This window comes from Abrus precatorius, unplaced genomic scaffold (assembly GCF_003935025.1).
Source record: "Abrus precatorius isolate BTA unplaced genomic scaffold, Abrus_2018 Scaffold10, whole genome shotgun sequence".
In the NCBI taxonomy this organism is placed as follows: Eukaryota; Viridiplantae; Streptophyta; class Magnoliopsida; order Fabales; family Fabaceae; genus Abrus; species Abrus precatorius.
The window spans coordinates 10,254,449-10,279,752 of record NW_020874292.1 but is presented as its reverse complement, the minus strand read 5'-3'; the positions used below and the strand labels follow the sequence as shown (position 1 = coordinate 10,279,752).

The 25,304-nt window shown below is 33.9% G+C and overlaps 1 protein-coding gene across 1 annotated transcript in view; it reads right to left on the bottom strand.

Annotated features, from left to right (window-relative positions):
- LOC113851297 (serine/threonine-protein kinase ATM) overlaps window positions 1–25,304 on the bottom strand; it is a 79,343-nt gene that overhangs the window by 33,799 nt on the left and 20,240 nt on the right. Inside the window, exons 20-41 of the mRNA XM_027481764.1 lie at window positions 23,172–23,778; window positions 22,984–23,050; window positions 22,739–22,914; window positions 21,315–21,437; window positions 20,949–21,076; window positions 16,151–16,307; window positions 15,918–15,964; window positions 15,785–15,848; window positions 13,967–14,041; window positions 9,311–9,430; window positions 8,878–9,063; window positions 8,140–8,261; window positions 7,987–8,056; window positions 7,745–7,872; window positions 5,640–5,781; window positions 5,417–5,554; window positions 5,223–5,321; window positions 5,075–5,121; window positions 4,579–4,768; window positions 3,919–4,140; window positions 3,556–3,627; window positions 501–570 (exon numbers count right to left, since the gene is read on the bottom strand). Coding sequence (XP_027337565.1) covers window positions 501–570; window positions 3,556–3,627; window positions 3,919–4,140; window positions 4,579–4,768; window positions 5,075–5,121; window positions 5,223–5,321; window positions 5,417–5,554; window positions 5,640–5,781; window positions 7,745–7,872; window positions 7,987–8,056; window positions 8,140–8,261; window positions 8,878–9,063; window positions 9,311–9,430; window positions 13,967–14,041; window positions 15,785–15,848; window positions 15,918–15,964; window positions 16,151–16,307; window positions 20,949–21,076; window positions 21,315–21,437; window positions 22,739–22,914; window positions 22,984–23,050; window positions 23,172–23,778 — 3,050 coding nt within the window. The remainder of the gene's footprint in view (window positions 1–500; window positions 571–3,555; window positions 3,628–3,918; window positions 4,141–4,578; window positions 4,769–5,074; window positions 5,122–5,222; window positions 5,322–5,416; window positions 5,555–5,639; window positions 5,782–7,744; window positions 7,873–7,986; window positions 8,057–8,139; window positions 8,262–8,877; window positions 9,064–9,310; window positions 9,431–13,966; window positions 14,042–15,784; window positions 15,849–15,917; window positions 15,965–16,150; window positions 16,308–20,948; window positions 21,077–21,314; window positions 21,438–22,738; window positions 22,915–22,983; window positions 23,051–23,171; window positions 23,779–25,304) is intronic.

Sequence of the window (25,304 nt, the reverse complement as noted above, 5' to 3'; positions counted from 1 at the left end):
CAACTGGAACATAGTTTTCCCTAATATTTTAATGAAAGTATAAATATTATCGTAAAGTAAAGATCATTTTTGTAATAATACTCAAATAAAATATAAAATAATTTATTGAAAGTCAAACAAAATACAATAAAATATCAAATTACAATATAATATGTAAACGAAATTATATCAAAATATTTATCTAAAACTTTAGTTTCAATTATATATACATGGTATGTGTGTGTGTGTGTGTGTATATATATATATATAAGTATAGGTAAATGGGTATAGGTACTATAGTGCCTGTACTCATACCGTATCATCAAATTTTATAGGTTATTAACCTTTAGCTAGAACCAAATCCATGAAGCAAGTATTTATCAAACCCATTGTGGATATTTTTGCAGCTACTCAATAAGTATAGAATCTATTGCCACCGCTATGGCAAAACATTTATTCAGATCAAATCAGTTCTAATGGCATTCACAATAACATGGATATAAGCAAACCAACCAAAATACCTTTTGACTTCCTATCCAGGTCCAAAAGAAGATTTTCCACAAGTTCAAAATTGACTCCTTTGGAATGGACCTGCAATAGTAGACACTAAAAATTATAAGAGGAGAAAACAGTTCCAAGTCTAAACTCTGGCACATGCTAGCATTTTCTTTTGTCAATTTCCAGTTTACGTACTAAATATAAAACATAAGGAATGTGTGCCACTTATATACTTAAACATTTATTCTCAATATATATATTGGTTATCATTATTTGATCCAAATTTCTCAGCCAGCCAATCTTTTGGGACCCCTGCATTTTATATCATTAGATTTTGTATTCAAACAACAATCGTCACCCATGCAAAGCACAGAAGTTGGCTCAAAAATGAGGTCAATTAATTTTTATTCATTTTATTGTGAATATAAAATTTTAACAATTTTTTTCATTTAATATATGCATGTCATTATTCAATACAAAATATTAAAATTACAATTTTTTAACATAGAAAATTTTAAACATTATAAAAAAAATTCAAATCAAACTGAAGAAAACTTTCTTCATATATTCTTGTTTATTAAATATTTTTAAAAATATTTTTCTATTTAGTAATTTTTTTATAACCCTAATTTTATTCTGGAAATTCTAGACAAGGTAAAGATTCTTTTTATGTTTTTCAGACTTTCTATTTATTTTTATTGCATTTGAGATAATTGTAAACTCCGGCTATGGCCCTATAGCCAGTCCCAAGTCTGAGTAAAGGAAGAGGGTATCCTTTCATATGGATTACACACAACGATATTATGTTAAGGCTAGGTCATTACCGAAAGTAACATGTTGTATGACTTGAGTACAATATCAAATGAGCAAAAACCACTGCATCGGCGCTTGGATGTGGTGTTAAATGAGCAAGGATCCTCATATTTGGCTGGATAAATGGGGGTAAAGAAGTTGGACCAGGAATGCATGTTCCTGTTTGGTTCATGAAATATTGGTACTTTGATAGAAAATTCGTTGGCAGTAGTGAACACTAATTTGTAAAAAGATTAGCACTTCAAGAAACAAAATAGATTAAAAATAAGGCTAATGTACTCGATAATACAAGTTTCAAACTTTGGTACAGAGGAAAAGTCAAGGGAAAGAACGTAGTAGCAATGTTATCATGGCGGGTCATGGCGGAAACCCAAAAAACTGCCATAAAATTATGGCAGCTGCCATGGTGGGTTATGACAGAATTATGGCGGCTATAATAAATATATAAAAAATATTATATATAGATAATAAGAAATTATAGAAAAAAAATTAACTCAAAACACAAGTAGCTTTACCCATAATTCAATACAAAATAAACATTTTTAAATTTTTTGTTTTGTTATCTTTTTTTTATTTATCTTTTCTTCTGCTATTCTGTTTAGAGTTCCAATAGAAATATTTACTTTTCTTTTCTGTCCAAGAGTTTTTAGGGTTTTATAAGAGTAAAAAGACTTTTTCCTTTTAAAAAAATTTAGCTTTCCCTTTTTCTCTATGTTTTAAGCTTTTTTTAAGGGTAAAATAGTCTTATCACACTAATTCCCTAACCCTTTTTTCTTTCTCCACTTTTGTTCAAACTATCTTCTCCAATATCCATCTCTCTCCCTTTTAGTGGGCAGTCTCTGTCTTTGGTTTGGGGTGGCTCCCTTCCCTCATTTAGAGGACTAGTTGCTGGAAATAGAAGTTGAAGTCGCCGGAGATGGAGGACCGGTCACCGGAAATGGAGGTTGAGGTCGCCAGAGATTGAGGTACAGTTGCCGGAAATGGAGACAGAACTGCACCAAAACAGAAATCCAAGGAGCCTAGGACAAAGAGATCTCAGCAAAAAAAGAGATCTCAAAGAGAGCAGAGAGAGAGAGTGAAATCTCTGTACAGAGCAAAGAGAAAAGAGATGAGCAGAGAGGAGAGTGAGATCGCAGAGAGAGAGAGAGTGAGATCAAAAAGAGAGGGAGAGTGAGATCATAAGAAGAGAGGGAAAAACCTGAATTTAGGGTTAGGTATTTGAACTGCGTAGGGTCGGGTCTGACCCAAAATTGCAGAAAAACCCTATTTTCAACAAAAAAAAAAACGCCATATCCACTGTTTCCGCCATGGCCGGCCATTACGAGCATGGACAAACACTGCATAGTAGACACAATTGTGGATAATACTTGGTAAAAGAACATGGTAGAGATTAAAAGGATTGGAGATAGGATCATTTTCTTAAAATTATTGATTGCATGAGACACTATTAATATCATCAGTGCTTATGCTCCACAAGTTGATTTGAAAGCCCTTTTGAAAGCAAAGCTTTGGGAGGATTTAGAGAAGTTGATCCAAGACATTCTACAAACCAAAACGATTTTTATAGGTAAAGACTTTAATAGACATGTTGATTGTAAGACAAGAAATTTACAAGGATTTGTCATAGTTTTAGTTTTGGAGAGTTAAATTAAGAAGGATAATTTATCCTTAATTTCTCAATGTCCTATAACATTAAGATTATGAACACTAGTTTTAAAAAGGAGAAACTTCTTATCACTTTTAAGAGCAAAGTTTCAAGGTTGCAAATCAATATTTTCTAGGTGAGGAATTTAGATAAAAGAATTTGCAAGGATAGTAAAATGATTCCAGGAGATAGCCTTATTATATAACATAGGGTCTTGGTACTTGATGTTCAATTTAAGAATGGTAAACAGAGCCTTCTACAAGTTATTGTTCCAAGAATTAAGTAGTGGCTACATAAAGTTGAGAAACAGTTAGACTTTTATAAGCAATTAATTAGTAGAAGAGAGTAGCTGGATAACACAAGGTAGCGCTACCATTGTTTGGAACAATAACATATAGAAATCATGTGTCATATTAAAATCAAATACTCACATCACAAAGGATAATTCAAATTATCTCAAGATATCCAACGCTCTCCCATATCCCAACTTGTTCATCAATACAATAACATAGAAGCATTTAACCAATGCATTTCAAGAAAACCCAATATGAAATTTACAGATTTTAACTTGAAAATTAAGAGAAAATGAATACTCTTTTCTAAATGGATTAAAATATTACCTCAATCATAGACCTCTGATGAGAATCTAATGACTGTAAAGCACTTTGCCCTCTTTCAGTTGAAAGTATTCCCTGTAAATCCAAAATGCAGATGCAATTACTTATATATGAAGCAAGGCAAGTGTGCAGCATCTATAATTTACAGATTGCAATAAAAACACAAACACCAAAGCAAATGGCAATATCAAACACTTCAATCCATTTCTTTAAGCAATACATCAAGTAATTAACTTTCAGCTTCAGGGCAATAAATTACAAGACAGAAGCAGTTATTTACATTTATGTACAAGAATATAATAAAGAAATATCAAAATAAATATTGATGATTTTCATCAAAGACCTATTGCCAGTCGGATCACCTACACGAAGAGTTTGTGATGCCATATCAACAACTTCCACAGAATCGTCCATCAGATATTTCAGTAGAAATTTCAAAACGACAACCAAAAGCTCTTCAGATATGCATGCATCTGAATTGGAACAGATTTCCTTCGCACTGCTGATATCAATAGAATTACCAAGATGAATATGAGTAGCCTTGCCTGGAAGATGGAAAACGACAGAGTATGGGTCCCCAACACCAACCTGCAGCAGAGCAGTGACAATGAAGGAACCAAATTTCTAAAAGTGATAGAAAGTGTATGACTGCATATAAGTAGGGAAACAAGAGTCAAGATACAAAGACTAAAATAATAAATTAAACTATTGAAGAGGGACACAAGGATGGCACATTTGGTAGCAGCTTGTATCTCACAGGAAAAGGCCCAAGTTCAATCCCTAGGATAAAAATTCAAAAGGTGAATTGCCTTAACCATTGTTGTGGGATTCTAATAGTAGGCTATGCTTCTCATCTTAAGAATTTTACAATAAAAAACCAACTTATATTGAGGAGGCAGGCAATAAAGGAGAAAAGCGTAAACATGTTAAACTGAAATGTGAACTTAAAGGGAAAAGACAAGCTGAGCAAGAGAACAAGAAGCTCCTGCTCAACTCTCTGCCACTGTCTGAAAGTTAGAACATTACCCTAGAAACAAAATCTGAAACCAATTCTCGAACTTCACTTGCACCATCAGAGCCACACAAGTGAACAAGTGTCCAGACTGCATGCACAATTTCATGATCACCATGCCAATATCTGTCTTTAAGAAAACCTTCTTCTCTCCCTCTTTGAATGGTTTCTACATTTAGTAACTTCTTGTGCAATGCCTGGAGACTGAGAAAAACCAGATTCAAGAAACAATAACACAAGAAACTTTGAACCAGCTTAAGATCACAAAATTAAGTAGCAAATTATAATAATTTTCATTTGATATTTTATTAGAATTAAATACTTGGCCAGTGTCCACTAATTCTTCCCCTTGCAAGGCAAACTCATGCACATTCAGTACACACTAATAACTGTGAGACCAATACTTGGAATTTAGTTATATTTAAATATGAAGACACAACTTCAGCCTATCATCATAGAAACCTATGAGAGATACTAACACAGGGCAGATTGTTGAAAAAGGAAAGTCACCTTGATAAAAGCAACCTAGGCGGAAGGTAGCAAGATTTCTTTACAAACTGAAAATAAAAATGCACCAGATAACAGATCAAAATATAATTAACTTGGAAGTTAATGTCTTACTGCCATAAAAATGCAATGGAAAATAATAATTATTCACCTTCAATATGTGGTCACGTATAGAGTAAGTGTGGCATAATTCTTCATGGAACTTCCTTATCTCATCAAATATTTCTATTACAGGGAATGGCTCCAGTTCCTACAAGAAATTAACATATGGAGCAGAGATATGGCTTGATTTTGTGTACAATATATTTTAATACAACAGGGACAAGTTGAATAGAAGAAACTCACTTTAATGTGATCATACATAGATGAGTCAGAATCCACAGTTAACATATGAAGCAGAGATAAAGCTTGTGATGTAGTGCTGTCAAATGATTCTTTGGTTTTAGAAGGAATGCAACAAGTCACCAACTTTGAAACAAGAAACTGGACAGAACACAATCTACTAAATACAAGTTTAAAAAGGAAATCAGAAGAGTAGAAAAAACAGTAAACATGAAACTATATATACCTGGAGCTGTTCCCCAAGCATACTGGTCATATCTGTGGATAGATTCTTTTTCAAAAGTAGAAACAATGCAGAAAGTATACAACAGCATTGGTCTTGTAATGCATCACATTCAATCAGTGACCCAATCAAGTTGAAAAGATAACTGCATTTGCTCAAAATTTAAGCAAAAGTAAATGATAAATACACAGATCAAAAGCCCAAAATTATCAACACTAGACAGATACAATTAAAATTTGAAAATGACACGTGAGAAATGTGTAAAATGGGCGCACTCAGGGCCTTTAGTTCAACAGACAGGTTGGCAAGTAGCATACAGCAAACAAAACAGTAAGAGGGAAAATAAAAAGAAGGAACAAAAGGAATACTATAAACCACCAGAGCATAAAAGTAAACTTCCAAACATAAAAGACAATCAATAAACAGTAATTTAGGAAATTCACAGTCATTTAAATTAGGTTAAATGAATCTATAGATCCTTATAGTTTTATTGAAATTTTAAATAAGTCCTAATAATTTAAAAGTTTCTGACTGTTTTTATATAAAAAAAAAGTCAGGTCACTATTCACTAAATGTCATTAACTTTTTCCACATTATAACGTTTATCCATTGAAAATGCAGACAAAGAATAAAAGCATAATCAACCATGTTATCTGTCAAATAGATCCTTACAGTTTGTTTATGTGTTTAAAGAGGTTCCTATTATTCAACAAAAGATATTGGAATTGTTTTGACTATTTGGGAGTAAAGATTCAATAAAAACTTATAGAAATATAGGGACCCCATTAAAAGTTTTTAAACAATAAGGACCTATTTAACTACTCAGTGAAACTATAGGGACCCATAGAGTTATGAACATTAAAATTGTGGATAAGAGAATGAGAAGACAAAAAAGGATAGAAAGGCAGAACTAAAAGGGACATCTATTTAAATAAAAGACTTAATTACATTTTCTATTCCTCTAATTTGGAGTTATGTGCAATTTTGGTGGTTCAAATTTTTTTTTTTTCAGCTAATTAAGTCCCTCCCTCTACTTTTAAAATTTAGCAAATTTAAACCCCCGCAAATTTTCTTGTGTCCAAAAATTTTAAATGCTCATTTTTTTTATTCAAAATATTAACATTAAATGAATTACTTTTTCTTTTGGCTTAAAACTAACCATTATATCAAATTCCACCCAAAATAAAAAAATTTCAAATTTCTTCAATTCAAACCCAAATCTCATAAAATCCTTCAAATTTTATCAAGTTTTCACCATATTTCTTACTTCTGAAATTTTCAAATTATTTAATGTTCTGATTCCATTACAAATCTCCCAAAAATGTGGACAAAAAATAAGAAATTGAACTTTAGGTAGAAGAAAATCAATGGCAATGGGCAACCAAGTTTGCATAATTTTAAAAATAGGACTTAATTGGTGGGAACAAACCTTGCACAAAGTCCAAACAAGAGGAACCAAAAATACAATTAGGCCAAAATAAAAATAAGTGAAAAATATAGCATTTGAAAGATTGAAAAGGTCAACTCACAAAAAACATTTTATTCTATATTTTAAATTCAGGAAACGTTGAACCATTGTAAAAAATGTGAACCAATCCCACCTAGCATAACACTTTAACTGGCCAACTCAGTTACAACCGATTGATGAGGTACATCAAAGACCATTGTGAGGCAAAATTCATCAGATATTGAAACCAGTTAGGGAATGTGAGTATGGGGTAATTGCAACAAGTTCTTCAATTATAAATTAAATTAAATTGTAAACACCAAAAGGATTTGACTGCAAGTTCATGTTATGCTGCTAGCTCAGCTAAAGTCCTTGACAATTTGAAAGTACTGGATGGACATCCACAATGCTTCGAGGATCATATCTAAATAAAAAAAATGTCATTTGCACATCATGCTGACAGGAAATAATAGTGATACGTAGCTAATAGGTGATCATATCCAAGAAAGTTTAGCACACACAAGTAGGCAATTCACACACTCTTTCAACTAATACAAGGAAATTCAAACGATAATTATGTAACCAAGGATGCACACTAGATTTCCCAAGTACCATGCCATCTCAATATAATAAACACCAAATCTCAGTCAATAAAACTTACTTGGAAGTGCTTAAAACAGTAGCTCTTTGACCAAGAACACTAATAAGCACCTCAATTCCAGCCAACCGGTGGCACTTATGCCTGTAATGAGATGCTGCTGCAATTTTATAATGAATTTCTACCAGAAACTGCCAATTAATAAATAGTTGAATTTATTAAAAACAAAAAGGGACAGAATGAAAATGATGAGCAGGAAAATGAATATCAAAATGGTATCATAAATTTTTATGTCAAAAAGTTACCATGAAAACTCTATCTGGGCGAAAAATGTTGATTTTGTCAACAACAGCAGCACTTGTATGGTTATCATCCCTACATCTAATTAAATATTACATATCAAGAACAAACTCAAATCGGAACAGAAGATAAACACCAAGGCAGAAAAGATAACTCACTGGTCCAGAAATCCATCAACAATTGTTTGAATTTCAAGAAACACTGTATCCCTTGGAAAGAAAGGGACTATGGGGTTGGATGAACTAGAGCACAACGATAAAACACAGCTGACGATAGAGACCTAAAAGTACAAAAGTTCCAGAAACAGGATGTTAAACTTCAAAGAAATGACTCGTTAAACAAAGCCAGCTAATAATAACATGGAGACGAGATATTACTTTTGTACATGTCAACAAATGGCATCTAAATTGCAAGACTGCAGATTAATCTAATCCAATGGTGCTTTAATATAATGTCAGGTATTTTGTTAATTACAATGTTCAATATCATTAACACACTGTTGCATGTTTACAAAGCCCCCAGCAGATGTAGAGAAACATGAATGCAAAATTTATTTGTGGTGGAATTGAAGGAAAGACCAACAAAATTAAGGGTCCAATTGTTTCATGGAAAATAACTTAGCAAAAATAAAGAGTTTAGAAGAAACTATTCCTGAAAATTTTTCATGGAAATTTTCCTTGAAAAACCATTAGATTTGAATATTAAGAAACTGGTGCATTTTTGTAAAATTTTGTATTGTTTGATTTGTTAAGAAGTCACTTTTCTGTCATTCAATGACTTGAAAAAATAATCAAGAAAATATTTTCTTTTAAATATTACGCCAAATATACAAGAATGTTTTTCATAAAGATTATTTTCTGCAAAACAAAAAGACCCTAAAGTGCAGACTAGCATACCATATGTCTCTTAATGAGTTTGTCCCGTTCATTCTCAGATATCTGACCAAAATGCAGAATGGAACTCTGAAGCACAAGTGTTCCCTTCTCCGATCCTTGTTTCTTACTGCAATGCAAAGCCATAGAAACTGAAAATATCGATGTGAAGTGGTTTTTTACAAGAACTGTCAAAGGTTGACAAGTAACCTGCATAAAGGAATTCAGTTAGAGAATACAATATATATAAACACCAAAGTTGCAATATAAGATCCAAACTGAGAAAACATAAGCAATTAATAGAAATGTCCTGCATCCTGATATGCAATGAATGAGACAGTGCAAATACTTAATCATTTCCCTTGACAATCCCTTTTGTTTTCAATTTCTGACGGGTGAAACAAGAAGTTTACTTAATCATATAAAAAATACCACCAATTACAGAAACTGCTCATACCTTCGCAACCCAATTGAGATCAGAACTGTTTTCATTGATAAGAAGAGCAGGAAGAAGCCATGGACAACAATATTGAAGGAAATGATCTGGTTCTGCATCAGGTAAAAAAAGATGCCTTGTCTGCAAACAGCAATTTATTTATTTATGGTGAAGAAATAGTTCATCAGAATACATCAAAAGATTGCCATGCCCAATCAAAAAATTTCAAAATAGAAAGGGTTTTAGATATCCAGAATTTATCAAGAAGCAGCATGTCACTATTCAGGGGAAAAATAAGGAGGGTTTGCAAAACTATCCTTGGCAAGAAAAAAAATTAGAAGATGACAAGGCACAAGAATAATATTATTCTAGTGCAACATATTGCAAGTAGTATTTTATAATCCAGTTCAAGCCCTGTTCAGGGGGTTGAAGGTAGATAAGAGAGATATAAGAATAAAAAATGAGATTACTTTTTTGGGCCTGATAAGCTCTTGTATTCAATGTTTGACATTGTTAAAATCATAAGTCAAATTAGTATAGGCCTAATGTTTGTTGTATCAGCTGTAACTACCAGAGAGTTAGTTACAGACTGAACCTTGCTCATTCTCTTCTTCGTAACATGTATATAAACTGGTATCTTCTCAAATTCATTAATGAAATATTTAGATAAGCAATATTTGTTGAAAACAATTCTCTGTTCTCTCTCATTCTCTCTGAAATATATGAAATTCTAGCATGGTATCACAAGCCTAGTACCAATGCTCATTCATAACCCTTTCTACTAGAAGGGTCTCTTGGTGCTGACGGACTTCAAAGATTTCATCACATGGTTGTGTCCTCTGCTTCAAAGCCACATAAATCACTTTTACCTAACACTAAATTTGACACAACAAACTAGCTCATCGACATGTTGATGAACTTAAATGGCAGCTCCATGGTGGATGTCAGTGGCGGTTTTTGCCCAAACAGCCACAACCATGGTGGATTTACGATGGCAGTGCCATGGCGGCTGTTATGTGGGAGAAGACATCCTTTTTGGGTGTTTTCCAGGGACTCTGAGTGGAAGGGCGGCCTCTTTTTTGGCATCTCTTTTCTGTTTTGCTTCTCTGTGTGTTTTTCTGCTTCAAACAGTCCTCATATGTAGTAATTTTTTTATATATTTTTGTAGATATAATATATATATTATGCTATTTTATTATGACTGCCATACTTCCGCCATAAGCTGCCATGGCATCCACCATAATTTTATGGCAATTTTTTGGCTGTCCGCCATGACCGCCCATCCACCATTATTGATAACATTGGCTCTATGTCATTGTAATATAACATCTATCAAGAAAGGAACCATTTGATTTCTACTCCGCATGTTATATGGGTAAAATTCAATGTTTACCTTCTACTGCCACTGCTCTCTTTCTATCTACCACAGGTTACTCATATTATTTAACATTTGCAGATGCATGCAGGAGATACACCTGGATCTATATTCTTAAACAAAAATCTGAGGCTCTTTCTACCTTCTGTCAATTTAGAAAATTAGTAAAAGCTTAATTTTCAAGGTGTATTAAGTCTATTCAATCAGATTGGGGTGGTGAATACAGACCATTCACCAAGTGCCTTACTGACCTTGGTATTCAACATAAGTACTGAAATGATACTGAAAGAAAGAATCGTCACATTTGAGATTGGACTCACTCTACTAGCGTAAGCATCTCTTCCTTATAAGTTCTGGGATCATGGACTCTGCACTGCAGTATACCAAATTAATTGTCTCTCATGATCATCTCTCAATGGATCTGTTCCATATCTCCAAGCTCTTTTGACAAGAACCAGATTATCTCTTCCTACATACCTTTGCTTGTGCCTGTTGTCCTTTTCTAAGGCAATAAAATAAACATAAGCTAGAACTTTATTCTAAGGAATGTCTCTTCCTTGGCTATTCCTCTAGTCACAAAGGCTACAAGTGCATGGACATTGCTGGGAGAATTTCCATCTCCAAGGATGTGCTTTTTGACAAGTGTTATTTTTCCTATGCCTCAGTCTCATGGGGCTCCAACTTCATCATACTCCAATGATTCCATAACTCTAAATGGTCAAATTCCCATTGTTACTCCACCAACTACCACAGCTGAATCTCATTCTCATGTCAGTGAATGTTCATCAAATGCTGTTGAAATTTCTGTGACTGAGCCTTCTTCATCTACACCAACTAAATTTGGTGTGTCTGAACCTAATACTATACCAACTGTTGGTCCTGTCACTACTCAAACCCAATCCACTCATCGTATGCAAACAAGGTCAAAATCTGGAATATTTTAACCCAAACTCAATCCTACCTTACTCCTTTCTCATGTTGAACCATCATCTGTAAAACAAGCTCTAGTTTATCCTCACTGGCTATTGGCTACGCAAGCTGAATACTCAGCATTTATGGCAAGAATACCTAGACTTCAGTAACCCTTCCTCATAACAGACAAGCAATTGGCTGCAAATGGGTATTTGGTGTCAAAGATAATCCAGATGACACTTTGTTTAAGTACAAGGCCAGTCTTGTAGCTAAGGGATTTCATCCACAACCAGACTTTGATTATACAAAAACGTTTTCACCTGTGGCAAAGCAAGTGACCATCAGAGTGGTTCTGACTTTGCTTCTCACATACAAGTGGCCTATCCAGCAGCTTGATATCAATAACACCTTTCTAAATGGGCAGTTGGATGAAAAGGTTTATATGTCACAACCTCCTGGCCTTGAAGTTGCAGACAGGACTCTTGTTTGCAAATTAAACAAAACAAGAGAATCCTTAGATACTTGCAGGGCACTATTTCTTATGGCTTGCACTTCATTCCAGCACCAAGTACATCTCTATGTCTTCAGGGTTTCTATGATGCTGACTAGGCTGTGGATCCAGATGACAGAAGGTCCACATTTGGCTCCTGCATCTATCTTGGGCCTAATCTTATATCTTGGCGATCAAGAAAACAAACTATGGTTACTAGATCAAGAGTTGAAGCTGAATATCATATTTTAGCTACTACAGTTGCTGAAATCCTATGGATCAAGTCCATAGTTCAAGAGCTGAAAATCCCTACTTCATCCATTGTCCACCGACAATTAAAGCCCAGTCTCTTCGGGGCTCATAATGCAATTCTTCATTCAAGAACAAAGCATATGGAGTTAGACTTGCATTTTGTCCAACAGATGGTTATTGATAAAAGTGTTACAGTCTGTCACACCCCTTCTCATGATCATATTGCACTTTCTGTAATCATAGAAAGAAACTCAATGTGATTGATTCATGTCAGGTTACTCAAACATAGTTTGAGGGGACAATGTTAGAGTTACAAGTCAGTTAGTTACTAGCTTAACCTTGCTCATTTTCTTCTTTGTAACATACTAACATGTATATAAGCTTGAATCTTCTCAAATTCATTAATGAAAATAAGATAAGCAATGTTCATTCAAAACAATTCCCGTTCTCTCGCATTTTCTACGAAAAATATGAACTTGTAACAGACACGAACCAAATATCCTAATGAATAGCATTATAAAATGTATAACTACAATCAGCCTAATCTCACTAGGTGAGGTCGGCTACATGGATCACGAAACGCCAATGAGCTCGGTCAAAATCCAAATTTTTAGAAATCTGGTTAATCAAAAAATCTCTTCTAATAACTTCATCTAAGGTTCTTTTGGGTCTCTCTAGACTCCTCGTTACCAAATTAAGAGTCAAAAAATCTACTCTCCTAACTGGCTCCTCCAAAGGTCTTTTCAGCACATAACCAAATCACCTTAGACAATTTTCAATAGTTTTTTCTACTATCGGTACTACTCCAATATTCTCTCATATGCTATCATTTTGTATCTTGTTTTTTCTCGTGTGTCCACTCATCTACCTTATTATTCTCATTTCCATCACTTCCACTTTTTTCTCATGTTCCTTTTAAGGTTCAGTATTCACTACCATATAGTATAGCTGGTCGTATTGCAGTAAAAATAACAAAATTCAGTTTGAGAAAAGTTCAAGATTTATCAAAAACTATGATTTATCCTAAACTATATAGAATGTATTTGGATAATTGTTCATTTAAGTACTTATTCAATAAGCTCTTTTTAAAACAATGACCTATGTATTGAATTTAATAATGAAATTTATAAAGATAAGTTGAAAATAACTTATTTTAATATGTTATACTAAAAAGCTTATTGAAATAAGCTAAAAATAGCTTATGAGTCATAAGTTATTTTTCATAATTTGATCATAAGCTCGTCTAAACAAACCCATATCTAATCTTGACAACCACATGATAAAAGTTAATCTTTTATCTGGAGAATGAGGACAGCAAAGAGCAAACCATTGACCGTTGAATCATAGAGGCACTGAAACTATGTCAACAACCAACACTCCTAAAAGCTTTGGTGAAGGCTCATGTACATAGATATTGAGAACATAAAGCCTGCCAGCATCCTTTTGTATTCAATTATCAAATGAACTTTAAAATATAACCCCTAGCTTGTCAATGTTTTATATATAGATAAGAAAAACTGAAGTTTTTACTGGCCAGCTTTCCTGACTTTGTACTGAAAATAAAACCAAGGTATTACCTTGCAATATACCTCACTCAAGATTTAGTAAAATTACATGGATTATACCAAACATAAGGGGTACAAATTACCTCAACAAGCGCAACTAAGCTTACACCACAAACTACCCAACAAAAGAGAATTGATCCCAGAAGCTCTTCTAAGTACTGCAAAAAAGAAATTCAAAGTAAAAGAAAAGTATTATTCATAAGCTTTTTGAATCTTAAATGAATAATGAAATAATTTTTCGAAGAAACACTATCACAGCAAGAATGTGATTATATTTTAGAAGCATAAGTGAATGTTGAAGACGGTGTTAGAGAATGGTTAAACAGGTCATTTGGTGTTCAACCCTGCCAAAATCCATGAGCAGAGAGAAAAGAGACAGAGAATTGAGAGAAAATGAAACTCTAATTTTGTTGAAAACAAACACAATACAATTCAGATCAGTGATGTATATTTATAAAAACTTGCACAAGAGAAAACACAAACTGCTATTCCTAATTCAGTTATAGAGAAACAGAAAACAGTTACAAAGACAACTATCACTTAACAGAACTAATATGAACTACACACACATACACTAACAGACCCTTTCCTCACTTGCTCATTAAAGACCTGTTTGGTCTATGAAAACATTTTCTATTTTCATTTTCAGAAAACTATTTTCATTCAGATTTTGAAAATTTGAAAACTAAGTTGCATTTTCAGTTTCAGATTTTGAAATTTGTTCTTCTTCTTGTATGTTACTTTTTCATTTACTGCTGCTGTAACATAGTTTCTAACGGGTTCTATGATTGGTTCAGAAATGAAGTGTTGTTGCAGTTCTGACGGTATCAAAAGCTATGGTAGTTGAGTTCAAGTGTGGTTGTGGCACGGTGCTTTTCCATCTCCATCATCTCACCAAGGCCAACTCTGGTTCTACAATGTTCTTCACAATACCCAACTTCCATTTTACTCCAAAATGGAATAAAAACTTCCATTCCAGCTTCTTTCTTGTGGGAAAACAGAAGCAGCAGCAGGAGGGATTTTGTCAATTTGGATCCATTAATGCTGATGGTGACATTGACAGAGAGATGGCGGGCATTGTTTAGATTGGGGAAGAAATGAACATGTACAAATTTTCAAAAAACGCCGGTGCACATGATTGGAAAAACAGAAAAAATGTTTTTCAATATTTCCAAAATGGTGAACACATTTCTTAAAACTGAAAATGAAAATATCCTAACAAACATGTTTTCTTTATTATTTTCTATTTTCAAAATGATAAAAGTGAACAGGCCCTAAAATTTTCAATTTATTTTGGCTGCAATGAGGTGGGAAGAAAATCATGGCCCTTTCAACCTACAGTGATTTTCTCTTTCTATTTGGCAGAATAAGGGAGGCCAGGGAGTAGAATCAGCATTCTTCAGCAATTTGACTGCAGTAAAATTGCTCATCTTTAGTACGATTCTCAACCCTAGATTTGCCTTGGGAATAGAAATTTGTTTCCGGTTTTTCTCACTATTGCTTAGTTCATGACTGCTACAAGTGAGTGTCCCTTTATGACAACATAGAAAGTAGGGAGCCTTGCTATATTCTTGATTTATTTTTCTTTCTTTTCTCCTTTTCCATTTCAGAGGATATACTTTCCGTGCCCCTAGTTGCACTACACATCTCAATTTTTTGTTCTATGAAAAAAATATAAGTAAATTTGTGCCTAGCAATATTTTTTTACTTTAGTACATAAAAGAGAAATTTCAGCTTTTGGATCTAATATGAACATTTTTAAAGTTAGTGTCACAAGGCACATTTAGTAATACCAAACTGCAGACACAGGCCAAGAATAGGTAACTACAATCTCAACTAGAGTTATTGCATAATTTGAGATAAAAACAAACAAAAAAAAACAAAATCTAAACACTGATTACCTTCGTTCTAGTCATATACTGAAGCTCTCTAGAAAGATTGTCAAGCACAGCACAGACCAATTCCCTAAAATAAACTGGTGAACATAAGAAATCATACTGAAGGTTTTAAAACGACAAGGAAAAATATTTTTACCTATGATAAGGATCAATGGCCGAAACCACACATATCATGAAAACAGCCTGCATAATGGTACCAAGGATCACCAAATACCCAAAGGGCTCAAATGCATATGAACGTAAATGCTAATATATCTAAATAAAAGGAAATCCAAGAATTTTGTACCATACACCAGAATAACATCCAAGGGGGGGCGGAGTACAAAAAATAAAAGGAAAACAAAAACCAATGTCATAATCAAAGTTTACCTCTAACTCAATCTTCTCACTATGCAGAGCAAGATGCATGAGAGTGATTAGAACCGTTTCCATTATAGGTTGAGACTGAGGACCAGCAGTTAGCACTTCCTTTGCCTCAACGACCTTTCCTTTGGAATAAACCACCATCTGAACCCCAAAATTCAAACTGTAAAAACAACCAAAAAATGGGATCACAATGAATCTCCTTACAGGAAACTCTAAGGAAATGGGACTTTGGGAGCACTTCAATGAGTGACCACAGCCTATGCACTCATGTATATTAAACAGTGTTGTCAAAAAATGGTTATGGCAATGCCATGGCAGTTAACAGTAGCAGAGTTCGACCAAACTGCCACGACAATGGCAGAATATGGAGGTTTTCACAGGGAAAAATTGGGTTGGGGCACGGATCCGACCCGGTCCAGAGAGAAAACTCACGAGCCAAAACCCTAAATCACAAAATCGCATCTCTTTTTCCTCTCTCTTCTTCGTGCTTCTGCTTGGTGCCTTTGTCATTCTGCTGCTCCTTTCTGCTTCATCTGAGTTCTTCATCCTCACTCTCACAATCTCACTCACTCAGCCCTTGTTCTTCCTCAATGTTTGTCAGTCTCCAGCTGAGTATTGCTCTACAGCTCCAGCAACCAATGCTACATCTCCAATTACTACTACCTCCATCTCCAGCAACTCCATTTTTTCTGGTAGCCTTCTTTTTTGTTTTTCCCTTGTTTTAGTTTTTCCCTTATTTCAGTTTTTCCCTCTCCATCCTTGTTTCAATTTTTCCCTCTCCCATATCTATATTTTTAACTTTTTTTCCTCAAATAATCTGTCTTTCTTTCAGCTTTCCTTAACATAGCTGAACAAGAATATTCATCAAATTTTTCAAGAGTTTCCAATTGTTTTGACCCGAGATGAAAATATGCTGATTAGTTGAAAGATTGTGATACAAATAATATTGTATGCAATTTTTGTGGAAAAGTTGGGTGCAAAAATCCCTAGAGTGAAACATTTAATTTGGAAAGAAGGCTAATGTGAAAGCTTGCACCAAGTGTCTAGAAGTTAAGAAAGGGCTAGAGGCTTATCAAAAGGATAAAAGGAGTCAAGATAACTTTGAAATTCCAAATGTGAGAGGCTTTGAAAGTATAAGTTATGACAAAAGTGAAGATGAGGAAGATAGTCAAACATATAGTATTGCTATAAGAAATAAGAAGGTTAATAAAAAGGGCCGACGGACTTGTTTTATAGGAAGCCAAAAAATGTCATTGAGAAACGAAAAAAGTTAAAATTGAAACAAGTAAATATAAGAGAAGAATGTGACAAGGAAGTTAAGGCAAGGGAGCTCAATTTTGGTATCAATTTGGTCTTTCCTTTAACCTTATGAAATTGAAGAGCTTTCAAGAAATGATTACAGATATAAGTGCCTTTGGTCCAAATTTTCCAGCTTTGAGTTATCATCATATTAGAGTTTCACTTCTTAGAAAAAAAGCTAGAATATATTAATTCTCTCTTGAAAGATCACAAGGAGCAATGGAGCAAACATGATAGTTCCAGCATGATAGATGCATGGACTAATTGTAAACAAAGATATTTGATTAATTTCCTAAAAAACCCTCTTGCTGAAACTATGTTTAGGAGGTCCATTGATAAATCTAATTTTGTGAAGACCAGTGAAAAGTTATTTGAGATGCTTGATGCTCTTATGGAGGAGATTAGAGAGAATAAAATTATGTAAATTATTACATAAGCAATTATATCTTGGCTGGTAAAATGTTAAAAGAAAAATCACATCTTTATTAGACTTCTTGTGTAGCTTATTGCATAGACCTTAATAAAGAAGACAATTCAAAGGAGAATATTTGTTGTTAGATTTATCCGCAGCCATTCAAGTACCTTGAATTTGTTGAAAAATTTTACAAACATGAGATAATTGGTGAGGCATACAGTTAATCAATTTGCAACTTTCTTTCTATCATTAAAATTGTTTCATCAAGAAAAGACAAATCTTAAAAAAATGTTTACTTCTAAGCAATGATGCAAAAACAAGTTGTCAAAAGAAACTAAAGAAAAGCAAACAAAAGTTGTATTAATGCCTTCATTTTGGAATGTAGTTTACATTCTGAAAATCATGGTCCCCCTTCTACGGGTGCTTCGTTTGGTTGATGATTAAAGAAGGCCAATCATGAGCTACATTTATGAAGCAATGGGTAAGACTAAAGAAGTTATTACTAAGTCATTCGAAAAAAAGAAAGCAAATACAAAGATGTGTTTATAATTACAGATAATAGATCGACTTGTCAACTTCATCATCCTAGCAAGCAGCTAGACACATTTTAAACCCGGAGTTTTTTTATGACAACCTTCAAATAGAATTTGATTTGGAGGTTATGAATGAGTTATATAATTATATGAAGCAGTTGGTGCCTAGTAATGATGTGCAACAAAGCATATTACTTGCACTACCAATTTATAAGAGGAGTGATGGTCTCTTTAGGTCTGACTTTGCAAAATTACAGAGAAAGAACATTGCATTGCTCCTTATAATTAATCAAAGACTGCAACATTTTACTTATAAGTTGATTTATAGTTAAAACCTTTAAAATTGTAATTTACCTTTGATTTTATAACTTTGATACAGAATGTATAGCCATTTAGCACTAAATTTGGAGCAACTAGCTATCAAAATTTTCAACATAATATGTAATGCATCTAGATGTGAACACAACTTGAGTGTTTTTTAACAAGTAATTTTTCATCTGAAGCCTAGTTACTTTCTTTTAGAAATTAGAAAGAAACTAATCAATATTTATCTTATTACACTTATGTTGCAAATTCATTCAAAGAGAAATAAAGTTGATTTATGTGAAATATAACCGACATGGCAGGTTATGGCAAAAAGCAAAAAAACTGCCATAAAATTATGACGAATGCCATAGCAGGTTATGGTGGTCACAATATATATATATATATATATATATATATATATATATATATATATATTGCAAAAAAATGTGATATAAAACTAAAAAACTAACTACATATAAAAGAAAGAAGGTTTTTGAGAAAAAAAGCTGAAGTTATAACAGAAAAATACTGAATTAAAAATAAATATGGAGAAGGAAACTTGGAAGTGAAAACAGAAAGATAAAATCAAGAAAACAAAATAATAAGGAAAATGAAAAAAAATGGGGGAGTAAATCAGAATGGGAGAGGGAAAAATAGAATTGAAAAAATATAGAATGGAGAGGGAAAAACCAAAAATGAGGGAAAGAGCCCAGAGAAGCAAAATGGAAAATGGATGTTGCAAAAAATGGCACTCCACTCACAATTGCAGGAAAGGATGTCTTCTCTTGCAAAAATGGTGAAAAAGATGAAGGAGGAATTGGCTTTAGAGAAGAACGAAAAAGAAGAGCAGAGAAAACCCTAAAAATTTTAACCTTAAAAGATTTTATTGCCCGAGAAGAGAAGTAAAAAATGTTAAGTGGGCAAAAGTCCATTATGCACTTAAAAAAATCCTAAATGACATTATAGTAAGGGCAAGATTGGACTTTCACTCCCTTTCCCCATTGCACTTAACAAGTGCACACCCACACCGAGAACTGTCAGCAATTAGGGCTTACCTCAACCTCTGAAGAAATACTTCAACACAGCAAGTATCACGTGGCCGACCATTGGCGCAATAGAGACAAAGATGTGATTACATGATTTAAGGTTTGGGCTTGCGGTTTTTCTCTTTGGACCGAGTCGAGTCCATGACCAACCCAATTTTTCCTGTCAAAAACATCATTTTTTACATAGCCGTCGTTATCGCCAAGCACCTAACGGCTACCATGGTGTAGCCATTGAAAATTGCCAGTTTTTGCCATGGTCTTGGCAGTTTGGATGAAAAACACCACCGTTACCCACCATGGCATCGCCATAACCGTTTTTGAACAATATTGCCAACAACTCAATCAATGTTACAATCTTAAAAATGTAATTGATCCAATCATACTCAATGACAGTGATGAGTATAATGAATAGTTGGTTGAAGAGATGAATTATGATGCTCAGAATGAAGATACTAGAAATGATGTAATTTTTTATGACAATGATAACACTTTAAATTGGACATTATTTATGAAGTTTCTGAAGTTGAAGAACCTAGAACATATACAAGGCATCATTCTAACAAACGAAAAAATTCATCAAGTAGTATTACTATTAAAGCTGCAAAAGTTTCCAAAATTAAAGCATGTTCAACAGCAAATAGAAAAGAGAAAATTGTGATTTAATATAATGATGATGAAGAATTAGAAAATGAAGACATGTCAAAAGAAACAAAAGATGAATTGGAACTTAATCTTCAAAAATCTGAGGGAAAAAAGGAGGGATATGCCTTGATAGATGAAAAAAAGATGACTACTATATTGAAGTTGAAGACGACTAGAGAATTAATCTTTATGTTTTTTTTGTTTTTTATCACTTTGTTTGTTAACTTGACATTTGATGATTGTTTATTTTATATTGAATTATGCTTTGAATTAATACTTATGCTTTAAGTTAACTCCTTTCTATCATTTCTTATAACCTGTAATCTTTTTTATATATATTTTATTATGCTCACCGTACTTCTGATGACCTGCCATCTACCATTCATAACATTGATATTAAATACTACTAAGTGATAGTAGCAACAATTTCCCAAAAGTTCTTCTACAATACCAAAACTCCCAAAAAGCTACTTGCAAAGAAAGCCATTTCATTAAAAATATTTCTATGACAAACATCATGTATAACTAAACTGGTTGAGATCATTTAAAGTGCAACTCACCAAATGTCTTGAAAAAGCTCTTCATGACCATCCCATGTCTGGAAAAGAACACCAATCCTCCTTGCCAGGAATAACCGAACTCTATAGTCCAGATCTTTAAGCATCAAAAGTAACCGTTCTATCATTGTCTGTTAAAACAAAACTAGTAAGGGATTGACAAGCATTAAACACCAAATTGCTCTAGAGAGTAATAAACCAGGATTTGATTTTCTTGAACTCGTATGAATTGCTTCCATGCAGTCAATATCTTTTACCCCCTATAACTTTTCCGTTTTCTATTAATAAAATATATTCATTTGCACTATAATGCCATTAAGACTACTGGTCATGGAGATCTACTTTTGGCAAGAAATATCTAAAAATCACCTGACCAATTGGAGGATGGAGTAATACAAGATTGCAGATGCAATCAATCAGCTTCACCCGTCCACACCAATCAAGATCAACTTCTGATAGCTTATGCACAACATTTCCAAGTGACAGAAAGCACTGCATGATCAAATCAATAGCTACATCACTTTGTGCAAAAGATTTCAATCATTACATATTTTCACCAAAAACACAGTTTATTAAGAAATTAAGTCTGAATTCTGAAATGAACAGAGCAGCATGCAAGGGTTATCAAACAGATTAAATTGTATTGACAATGTAAAGAGAAATATATTATGATACAGAGCCTCTGATTTAGATTTCTCATAAACCCTAAATTTCCAATTTTCCAATTTATCCCTAGCATCCCTATTTCTCTGTCGTACTTCACCCTTTATTTCTAGATTCAATTAACTTATTTCCTTCTGCAGATGTGTGACTAACTGTAATACTTTGCGTGATCCAGCATCACTAAATTATTGCAATTACCACAAGGTGTAAAAGCCACAGTTCAATGAGATAGCTATTTAGCGAATTGGAGGTAGCTAGGGAAGTTGCACTTCATCAGAATTCGAGTCTTGCATTTTGAGGTTTGACAGGAATCTGCTCCTAAAAGTGGTTTTCCAATTTTTTCCAGGTTGACATGGATCAGATATTACAGCCAGGGGAATGTGGCTTACACAAGATTGTAGGGTTAGCATAAAATTCAGAAAACTTTGACCCTTCAATTAATAATGCCATTCAAACAGGACTTGTCCTATCACAGTCACCTCCCTCTGAAGATTTACTCGACTCTAAAACTACAAAAGGAGCAACCTTATGATATGATTATTGTGTAGAATTATTGCCTGTGTTTCAAAAAAATAGGGGTTTGTTTTCTACATGGCTTAGCATCTACTATGAGGATGCCAGTACTCAGCTCCTGCCTCCTGATCAGGTATGCTCTTCTCCTTTCAAGTGAGGTCTACATGTTTCCAAAGATTCAAATAAAGTGACATGTGAGCCATCTTAGTGAGGTGAAGCTGCTGCTTTCTACAATTCCAACCCTAAAGATTGTGGCAAAGGAGGAACAGATGGTTGTCGCGGTGTTTAAACACTCAATTCCAGTTACTTCATCCAATCATTAATTCCTTTAAAGGTAGAATTTCCAATAGGACCTCAAGCCCCTCCTTGTTCTAATCTTCCATCTCCACCTAATGAAGCACCTCATATTCCATCAAATCTAACGTTTTATGGAAGAACAAAGTACATTGAGTTTAATTCTCACTTCTGTTAATGAAAACATACAGCAAGACTCATTGTTACAAGTTTTATTAAGACTGTTATTTTTACTAAAGACTCCCTAATACAATGTCAATGACTCATGGTCCTCACAAGCCAGTCTTCACGAAAAATCCAAATATATTGATATTCACAGATACCTGTTCAGTTTCCACTTCCGTTAAATACAGGCCACATTTGTCCTTACCACCAGCATCCAGCGAAGATAAGTTAGTTATTAAAGTATGAGTAGAAATCAATACATTATAACAAGCAAGCTTAAGTCCAACTTGCTCAATAATGATATCATTCATTACATTGACCTGCAAAACACAAGGTAATTAGAGGTAAGTATTTCATATGAAAAAATTTATTGAAATTTAAATGCAGTTACTTCCTACCAAATTTATAAATTTTTGAGAAGAGGACCAATGAGGATATTGACAGAGATAATACAATATTTTTCCACGCACCTGAATTTAAAATGAATAAAAAACAGAAATAAAAAGAAACAATTCAGTAGAAAGGGAAATATTAATATTGTACAACTAAATTTATGAACATTAAGGAATTCCTTTTCTGTGAAAAGTCTACCTTAGGATCATATTCTTTCTCCATTAGTTTAAAGAAGTTATCCCACGTAAGAATATGCGAAGCAGAGAAAAAACTGGAAATAAGTGATATCATGCCCATTTTCCATTTCTCTGCAGCAGATGAAAAATCACTGCCTACTTTTTTTCCAGCTGATAAACTATCAGCTTCTCTATCTCTAGAATCATCATTAATATCCAATTCCATATCCATAATCCTGCTTTTACTGCTGTCATATGGACAAGAACTTTGAAAACTATCAGTAGCATCCATATCTTGCTTGATTGTCTCAGACTGAAGGTTCATCACATGCTGAGAATAGCTTCCATAGAGATTAACAAAAGCTTGCAAGAGTCTCTCCACAAATTGGATTACCTCACCAAATGGGACAAAGTCCACCAATTTTTTATCCCTCCATTCTTTAAATATAGGAGATGAAAGAAAAAAATGAACAGAAGAAACAAGAGAACCTGTATCATCACAAGTAGGATCATAACCTAGACAACTTAAAGCCCGGAGGTCACTGTCTTCTTGAATGATTCTTACAGCATTGCTAAGCATTAGTTGCAAGTATTGGCTTAATTTTGAACAAAATGAAACATTTATTTGCCTGAAAGAATACAAAAGCATGTAGTATAAAAGTTAAATACAAAGGGGAAAATAACCATAATAATCAAGTGAAATGAGTGCCTAGAATAGACTAAAAATTAATTATAGTTGAGTTCTTAACAATAGTATTGCATAACATGGAATAACAAGAAGTTCTCACATGGTTAAGAAAAAAAATTCGTAATCACAAGACATAATACCTACTAAGAAGTTCTCACATTTCCAACTGTTGATAACATTACTTGCTGGAAGTAGATAGTTTAACTAATGCAACATAGGAAATGATTCACGTCCAATAAAATGTTAATGCAGCAAAGGAAATTATTCAGTTCTAACAAAATAAATCTCCTATTTTTCTGTTTTCTTCCAAAACAAAATAATTTTAAGTTTGCATGTAATATTTAAATGTTGTCATCTCTTAGTTGACCACAGTCCAAAATAAAACTGCCAAAATAGCTAGTGCCTTTTTGGTCACGTCAACCTGTGAAAAAAAACCATGACTGATAACCGACAGTGGACCTTGATAGAGGAGGATTAGTAGCATTTGGAGCAGATGACCAACAGGAGCATAGGCATGTTGTTGAATGAGCCCCATCCTTACCTGCTTATTCTTATTTACTGCTTAGGTTGAGACAATGCCTTTTTGGCAACTGTAGATCTCACAAGCCCTAACTCTTAAAGCATTCTGTGATGTCAGAAGGGGCTTTTGAGCCAAATGACAGGAGATCTACTTCAAGCTCTTGCAATTATCTTGATGCAAATCTAATATCTTTTATGGTGTTCAACCAAACAGACGCTAGTTGCAGGGTCCAGCACAGAAGCCTAGGAAATGCAGCAGAAGAGCTGCTACAGATCCAGACTGTCCTTTCAGGGCCCAATCTATAGATACTGAGATAATGATAGAACCTATCATTCTAATGCAGACGGAGTAACTGATATGGCAAGGGAAGATATCCAGAAACTTGGCCAACAACTAAAAGAGCAGACAGTAAAAGGAAGGGGCATTCTAAAAGGAATAAGAAATGTCCCTGGTATGAGTTGGTTAGCAATTTATGGAAATAGTTCATGTGAGTATAGAGGGATACAGGAGAGTGGGTGATCATGGGAGTGGGGAAAGGAGGAACAAACATTATTTTTTGTTAGGTGTAAAGCTATCTCATGAACCAACAATTCAGAAGCTTAAACTATTAGGCAAAGAATGTGAATGGATTATATTACATCTCTAACATGGTCCCTCACGTAAGAGCTCTTTGGGCTTGAAGCGCAGATAATGCATAGACCCACTTGCTTTGTGCTGAAATTCATTTTTCTTATTAGAACAGAAGTGGCTAGGATCAAAATGTAGACCACGTGGTCATAGAGGCTCTACGACCACGTCATGATAAACAATCCCAAAAGCTAAGCTATTAGATGAAGAGATATTAATGGAATAACATACATTTCTACAAGCAAGGCAGAGTATATTTTTCTATGAGGAGCTTAGGCCCTGGTCATTTCTTGTCACAGTAAAAGCACTTTGAGCTCCCT